Below are 8,518 nucleotides of genomic sequence, written 5' to 3'. Positions count from 1 at the left end.
TGACGAACTGTGTTAAATATTTGCTTAACTATTTCTATTAGATCGGTCCTATGCTTGAACTAGCTAGAGCATGTAATTTTATATGGTATTAGACCTGCAAAATCCTAATTTTAAATTTTAACCAATGCAGTATTAATAATAAATATTTGTACCCTCCCTAAAAAAAGTCTAAGGCTCGTGTGAGATAAAAATAAATATCACCGGTTTAGATGTTAGGGGTGATATTAAATGTTATTGTCTAATCTCTTTCATCAGATTGGTTTGATGGTTGAACTGGCTAGATAATTTTACGGACTGAATGTTTGGTTGCTCCACGTATGCCTAAGCCCATCCTGATCCAGACCCAGCGTGCGTGCTTACTTGGTTTTTTCATCTTTTTGAACCGTCCAAAGAACTCAATACGGAAACAGCACGGGTCTTCTCTTTTCAGCTAGAAGATATGATCGGGAGCGACAGCATGATGCGGCGATAACGTGGCCACATCTTCCAGCCGGTGAGCTGGATCTGTGTCATGCCATGCGTGGATGGGAGGCACTACCAGCCAGCTAGATGTAGTGTCGCTTTGAGATTTCTAGCATGATGACGGATAGCATTGTCGCTTGCCTTCTCTAGCTCTAGCTGGACTTGTATCACTCATCGGAGATCCTCATCAAATAATGTCATAGTGCATCCCCAGTCTCAACAAAAACATGGCAGTAGAATTAGTATACATACTGTCTTATTAATGTAACGCTGCGCAACGCATTCCAGATTCAGTACACGAGGAACACCATCAGTAAGATCGGCGTGACTCTTTCACTATTTGCTAATATACAACTTAGTGAGGACGAATCGACATCAACTTATCACTTTCAGATTTCTAGCATGATGCAGAATACTAACATTATTGCCGCTGCCTTCTCTAACTCGACCCCGAAACAAATTCTCATCTTTGACCACGAGATGTTCCAGTACCTCATAGGCCAGTCTCAACAAAACAAGGTAAGCAGAATTAGTACCCATAACATGCTACTCTGTATTATTACCAAAATGTAAGGCACACAGCACGCAGCACAACTCGAATTCAGTAAGAGGAACACCATCAGTTCAATCGACGTGACTTGTTCATTAGTAGAATGTTTCCTTGCATACAACTTAGGACGAATCCACATGGATGCCGGTGACACAATTTTAACAAAGAATTCACACCCACGGGAGACACTATACAGGTTCCTCATTCCGTTCGGACAGTAGTACAAACAATACAGGCTTAATACTGATGAACGACTACCAGAACAGGAAAAATGTCATCGTGGTGCGAGATATCAGCAGAGGCATTATCATCATCACTTAGAACTCCGCTTCCGGAGGAGCACGGTAATACGCGGGGACAGTAGCAGGGAAGAACATTTGCCTCACGCCTTCAGCTTTGATGATGGGGAAGATGATACCACATGCGCCCTGTAGTGGAAAGTGTTTATCAGCAAACATTACATGTAAGTGAAGGCATGCTATTTGCAGCTACATCAACTAAATGATGGTCATGTATGTATATTAGCCAGTATGACCAGCCTAGCGTAAAGTTTGATGAACTGGGAATGTGATCTCTATTTTTCAATCTTAATTAAAGCATGTAACTCGGAGCAACATAATGCAGATACCAGAACTTCATGGTAGGTAGGCTGATACAAACAAGTATGGGCCAAATAGAAGTCATGAATCCTGCTACGCGTGTTAACAAATTCTGGATAAAATGCAAAGTATCACTGTTCATGCTAGTACTACATCTAATGCATCTGTGGATTTCTTTTTTCGTAACTTGACTGCTGCAGGTGTGTATCATTGTGACTACTACAAACACAGTTATGAAAATTGTTAACTAAAAAAGGAAGTAGGATCAAAGAACAGAATATGTAGCTTTATCTGGTCATGCAAACAAGCTAACTGGTATAGGGATGCAGCAGATCTAAGAGAGACTGACTAAAAAATATGTATTCTACTGCTCATGTGAAAAGTCTGGAAGGCTATTGTTTAATCGCTGTCTTATTCATTGTGTATCACTGCATTCATGATTGTACTGAAGTCTAAAGCAGATATGGTCTGTATCACTGTATTCATGATGATTGTACTAAAGTCTAAAGGCTGTGTGGTCTACTTTTCATAACTTGACTGCTACTACTTGTGTATCACCATCACCATACTCTTATAAACAGAGCTACGGAATTTTCTCGAAAAATAAGATGGGGAACTTACCGAAATTAATCTTGCCCCAATCCAAATCCTTTTAGGTGAAGGAAGAGGGAGCATTAGTCGACCAACACCAAAGATAGCAACAGCAAAGAAGTGTGCGACCAAAGTCATTGGCCGAGGATTAAGACCAGAGAGAAGAGAAATAGGCCCATCCGAGCAGACACCTCCAAGGCTTAAGTAATCAAAGCAAGCTTGGCGCATCTCATCTCTAGCCTTGTCAGGTGAGGCACTAGCACTGAAGACCTTGTATAGAGCACCAGCCAATGTGTTTATCGTAGAAGCAACCGGCTGAAAATTTACAAAAGAAGGGAAATAACTGTATTAAACAAACCGTACTACACTGAAAAGAGTTCAGTTATAAACCACAACGTGCAGACTCACCTTCCGAAGAGTATAGAACGATTCAAGGTATTTGCACAGTGAAGAGGCATCATGCAGATTGCGAAGAGGTTTGAGAAGATTGCGTAAGACTACTATGTCAGATAATGCAACAGTCATTCCTCCACCAGTCAAAGGGTGTCGCATATTGAAAGCATCCCCCATCAAAAGTGCCCCAGGTGTTGGATGTGGTGCAGCTGGCATGCTCTTATTTGGCATTGTTCTTATGCTTCCCTTTTCAATGGCTGCTACAAAGGAATCATAGATTTCTGGAGGAATCTGACAAATGGCAACATATGCTATGCATTAACATCTTGATAGAGCGATCAGGCAGCATAAAATACACTTAGGATAAGATCAACTGAAACAATATAACATTACTTATAGTACCTGAGGTGCGACCACGGTCTTGAGATAGTTTGCCATTTCACCACTTGCAATGGAAGGCACCTTCTGACCAGGGACATCAACTAAACAGCGAACCTCAGTGCTGCTTATCGGGTAAAATAGGATGGGTGAAGGATTGGCCAAGACAACATGGCCATGATTTGGGTGAGGAAGTTTACAATTCTCCAAGACCAGTCCAACAAAACAAGATGGCACATCAACCTACGCACAAAGCAAAATAATATAAGTACAGTTCCGTAAACCACATAAATTGAGTAGTAAGGATAAAGTGAGAACAGTACCGTAGGAGAACAAAGCACGCGTCGTAAATTTGAAAAGCAGCCGTCACATACAATTGTCAATGGTGCATAAGCTTTTAGTTCTTCGCCTGACTTGTTCTTGTATTGCACACCCTTAACTGTACCATTTTCTTCAAGCAAAGTTGTAACTGTTCCTTGCTCCAACTGGATACTGCAACGCCAACAGTATGTCAAAAATCCAGGTGTGCCAAGAATTGGATAAATGCAAAGGCAAACCATGTAAAGTGGGGAAAAATTGAAAGGACATGGGAGCAAATACACCCAAGGTCCAAAGTATAGCTTACGAAAAATGATAAAATGATTACAAAGAACAATACTAGATAACAACTATACAACGAAGTACGCCAAAAAAAAATACTACAGATATCTCATATGGAAAATGGGTATTACTTGGGCAAAGTTGCACATTTTTCACGCATCCTCTGTATGAATCGTCCATTGTGAAAGCTCCTGCCAGCAACATCTGAACCAAACTTCTCCAAGGGATAAGGAAGCTTGGTGTCCTTTCCATCTTTGAATAATGCGTAACCAAGAATACGCTGTGCGTCAATTTCATCAACACAATCTGTACAGAGTCAAAGCATTAGTATAAATTACCTACAATGTTGTTAGACAAAACAGTGTAAATGAGAGAGAGGAAAGCTTACCCTGCAAACCCAACTCGATCAGTTTCAGGTAGCCTCCCGGCTGTAATAGTTCGCCAACAATTCTATCTGGTTCAGTGAGGTCTCTCTCTATAACATGCACCCGGCGACCATCCTGTGTCACCAAGAAACAAAGCAGGAACATATAAGTTTTTTTTTTACAATTAGTAGAAATGCACCATATGGTCACAGTGAGGCGGTAAATTACAGAATGGCATTTTTTACTATTTATATCGAAATCCAGATGAGACTAGGTTATCACAGTAACCTCTTCTAAGGGAATACTGTAACCCACAGCAACAAAGAAGCATGACATAAAAGATACTAAAGTATTTGACAAATTAATGACCTGTGCGCATAAAAAAATTCTGTATTTTCACAGAGATCTTGTACAATTATCGTGTTTGGCTTGTACAACCGTACTCTGCCAACTATGAAAGTAGATTTCTTCCACACTTCATTCAATTATATAACCAACACTTGACTTCTTGTCTGGAATACTTCGAACAAAATTAAGAGGGTCAAGTTCAATCGCACACTCAACATTTTTGTATTAATGATAAATCATTGTCAGAGTTGCTGTGAGGGAATTAAAGTGAGTGGGTCATCAAATTAGTTAGGCATTTAATTAATGATGCAAAGCCAGAGCACATCAACTCTATGTTGGAGCAGGTAGAACAAGAGGGCACGGAAAAGAGTAGAGAACAAGAGAGAGGATATCACAAATGAGTCTTTCTCCCATTTGCCCATTTATGAGTAGTTTATATTTTTGACACCTAAACAAACATTCTGGAGACAACATTTTCAAGCGTCGCACAAATGTTAGAGAATGTTCACCTCCATTTACCCAAAGAAAAGTACTTTCGGAGAAATTTGCAGGGTAGTCATCACATGATTTTTGGCAAGACAATTTACATGTTTGTGAAGTATATATTAAAACAATCTTTTGAGTTTAGAGATATCTCATGTTTACTCTTTGTTGTGTGTTCTCTAAGAAAACACTTCTTTGTTTTTGCACTTAAGTGGCTAAAGTTCAGAACCAACTTAACAAGATTCCTTGCTACTAGATATACAAGCATTCAGATTTTGTTCTTATACAGATCTCTAGTGTTTTATTATTCTCCCCAGCAACATCCCCATATTCCTCTTTCCTGTCCCTACAGGCGTGTCATGGCCACCAGAAAGCAATATTTTAATTGATGCGTGGAAACAAGGTGATAAAAACCCGCAGCACTTGCAGGAGAAAATATTCTATTTGAGGTTGCGTGACATGATCTTCGTGGAGCGCCTTCCCAACGCCACACCACGCCCGCAACAGAGCCAAACAACGTGTTGCAATGCATGACCCTATGACAGAGACCTCGCTTTCTCCCAACAGTGAAAACACGCCAAGAAAAAGAAAAGGCCATGGAGAGGTTGCAGCAAATAAAAACTATTTGCTGCATGGATCTGTCAAGGATCAGGAGCCGTTCCGACCTTTTCGACTACGAATCTGTAGTATCGGTAGAATAGCAAAGCAGTTGGGTTCGGCCTTCCCGAGCGTTCTGGATTGTACTATACTTTACGCTGGATTCCTGTTTCGGGAAATTCATGGTGGGGAGAGAATCAATCACAGCCTCTAACCCACAGAAGACACAAATTTCAATCTCATGTTCTCCTTGGAATATGAGATGGATCTTTGTTCTTGGATATGCAGAATAAAAGTAAGAAGAACTGGAAGTTTCAATCTACGGAATAAAAAAACGAGAACTTTGTGCCTAACCAGCGGAAGGGAAGGGAAGGACGGGAAGGAACGAGAGAGGCAAGAGATAGGCCACCTTTCCGAGCGTGTAGGCGAGCGCAGATCCGGCCACCCCGGCTCCGACGATGATGACGTCCGTCAGGCCGTCCACGGCGGCACTCCCTTCGCGGTCAGGAACAACCGGCGCGGGGACCACCCTCACCGCAGCGCCGCGCCGGCGGCGCTGGTACCGGAACACGGCGGCGAGGAGGACCGCCGTGAGGAGCGTGGCAGCGGCGACGGCGGCGCCGCCGCCACCGACGCCGGTGGCCTCAGCCATGGCCATGCCGCAATGAGGGCCTTCTCTCAGGCAGGGGTTTCTCGGTGCAGGCGCTTTGGAGACGTGTGGTCTCTCTTGGTCGAGGCTGCGTACGGGACGAGAGGAGAAGAGAAGAGGGGAGGAGAGTGCTGCGATTGGGAGTTTGGGACGAGACGAGAGGGCGGCCGCTCCGAGTTCTTGCGTCCGTTTTTATGGCGTCCGCCCCTGGCTGTCTGTCCGTGCAGCTGGCTGTCTCTGGCTCTGGCCGGCGTGGCCTGCCTGGCTGGCTCCGCTGGATTTTCTGCTATTTTCTCTTCGAACGAATTTGTTCTTTCCAGACCTATTTTTGTAGTAGCGTTGATCGGTTTGCGCTTGGTTTATACCAACGCAATTGGACGGAAACGACGCCACGGTCCTCGTCATCGCGGGCCGCCCATAGGCCCGTAGCACATCCATTGTTTTGAATACGTAATGTACTAGATCACGCGTACCTTGAATTATGGAAGAAGATATATTTTTACAAAATTTTGAAAGAAGATGCTTCGTGCAGGTTAGATGGTATACTGAATTGCCGTTAATGATCCCGTAGACACCAACTAACCGGAGCTTCCGGTAGGGACTTTTGGGGACACGTATTCAAATCCACTTTTTTTTCTAAATATTTTGAGTAGTGATATATCAAAATTGGACTTTATATGAGAAAATTGAACTTTTTTTAGTGAAAATTTATTTAGTGTAGTTGGAAACCGACTCTAAGCAATGTCTAAGCAATGTCCTCGGTGGAGTATTTAAGGAGGACTTGGGGCTATTTTGCCAGCTTAGGCTGGCCATAGTGGTAGTATCATAGCTAGTATCATATACATTGGTTCCACAAAAATGCTGATGTGGCAGCTAATTAGGGAGGAGATGAAAGATTAGAGTAAGGCTGGCCATAGTGGTAAGTATCATGTTGTAGTATCATGCATATGATACTTGTGTATGATACTATCTCTATAGTGGTTAGTATCATGAAGTAGTATCATAGTTATGCTATATTTATTACTTTTTAGAATCTCAATGCAAATGTGTGCACAAGATTTATTTGACATTAATTTTTCCCGTGACATGCGCTATGATACAGTATCCACCTATGTTACTCTAATCTCCTCTCTCCTCTTTAATTAGCTGCCACATCAGCATTTTTGTGGGACCAGTGTGTATGATACTAGCTAGGAGTATGATACTAGCACTATGGCCAGCCTAATATAGGTGGATATTGTATCATAGCGCATGTCACGAGAAAAGTTAATGCCAAATAAATCTTGTGCACACATTTACATTGAGATTCTAAAAAGTAATAAATATAGCATAACTATGATACTACTTCATGATACTAACCACTATAGAGATAGTACCATACGCAAGTATCATATGCATGATACTACAACATGATACTTACCACGATGGCCAGCCTTATGAGATGTTACGAAGCCAAATCTAGGTATGTGATAGATTGTGTTTCATGCTTCTACTTTGGCTTCATACATTTATTGATCCAAAATTATAATTGTATTAGTTTATTATATTTCTTGTGTTAAAGACGTGAGGACGTGTTTGCTTGATTTGAGAAATTATCGTTGAGAGTCTCTCATGAAATATGTCAGATAATTACACAATATAATCAATAAAATTAAGGGTCGAGAGGCGAGGTCACTGCTGATTACTTTTACGGTGAGGACATCTTTTATGTTGCCATAGATTCTATTACCAGCAATTTTGTATCGCTTTAATGATCTGTCTTCAGAGATGATTTAGAACTTAGCTTGTGTTGACTCAAGAGACTCATGTAAATAAGATTACTCGTCCTAGATATTATGAGCATATGTATATACAAAATAATCTTGAGATACTGATCATTCATACGAAGAGAATAGAAGACTTTGGAGATAGTCTTGATATTTAAAAGTCACATTATGTTTCGTGCGGTAATAAGTGGCGAAGTTAGAGCATATCTAGTCGTGTCCTCCAAACGATGATTGGGCAAAGCGTCGGATCGGTCGATTGGGGGGGTCCGCCGCGTGGTACCGTGTTTGGAGCGCGAACAATCAAGTAATTTTAGCCTTTAAACACACAAATAAATTCAAATTGGGCCAATAGGTTTTGTGAATGTAAATAAAACATACAAGAAGTCCAATAACTTGATGTTAAACTTGATCAAGACGGCGACACAACTCATGGCTGGCATTTGACCCTCTACTGATGCTCTATGAGATCATTTTGCACTTCGTCATGAGCATCTAGGTCACGGATTTATGCATGCATGGCGAGAAAATCAAAAAAAATCCGTGAGCACTTCACGATGAAGAGCCACAAGAGGAACCTGGAACATAAGGATCCACATTTGCATTCATTGGAGATTTGTGCTCAATCTCGATGATCATGTTGTGCAGCATCACACATGTTTCATCACTTTCCACATTTGTATTTAGACCAGGTAAGAAAAGGATACCGAACAGTAGCAAATTGAGCTTCGAGCACACCA

The 8,518-nt window shown here is 41.6% G+C and overlaps 1 protein-coding gene across 1 annotated transcript; it reads right to left on the bottom strand.

Moving 5' to 3' along the window:
• Nucleotides 1–1,085: 1,085 nt before the first annotated feature.
• On the bottom strand, nt 1,086–6,193 carry LOC127296319 (squalene monooxygenase SE1). Its single transcript, XM_051326369.2, has 8 exons — nt 5,776–6,193; nt 3,962–4,073; nt 3,705–3,879; nt 3,297–3,465; nt 2,998–3,216; nt 2,611–2,886; nt 2,233–2,517; nt 1,086–1,440 (listed from the first exon to the last, which is right to left on the bottom strand). Exons 1-8 carry the CDS (start codon nt 6,022–6,024, stop codon nt 1,330–1,332), a joined length of 1,596 nt encoding a protein of 531 aa, XP_051182329.1. The 5' UTR covers nt 6,025–6,193; the 3' UTR covers nt 1,086–1,329.
• Between the last annotated feature and the right edge of the window lie 2,325 nt (nt 6,194–8,518).

Source organism: Lolium perenne, chromosome 4, assembly GCF_019359855.2.
Source record: "Lolium perenne isolate Kyuss_39 chromosome 4, Kyuss_2.0, whole genome shotgun sequence".
In the NCBI taxonomy this organism is placed as follows: domain Eukaryota; kingdom Viridiplantae; phylum Streptophyta; class Magnoliopsida; order Poales; family Poaceae; genus Lolium; species Lolium perenne.
This window is presented reverse-complemented; position numbering and strand designations above follow the sequence as displayed.

Excerpts from the sequence above, each read along its gene's own strand:
- LOC127296319 (XM_051326369.2), bottom strand. The coding sequence starts at position 6,024 with ATGGCCATGGCTGAGGCCACCGGCGTCGGTGGCGGCGGCGCCGCCGTC. Across the intron at positions 4,074-5,775 it reads TCGCCTACACGCTCGGAAAG|GATGGTCGCCGGGTGCATGT; the intron begins GTGGCCTATCTC and ends TTGGTGACACAG. Across the intron at positions 2,887-2,997 it reads AGACCGTGGTCGCACCTCAG|ATTCCTCCAGAAATCTATGA; the intron begins GTACTATAAGTA and ends GCCATTTGTCAG.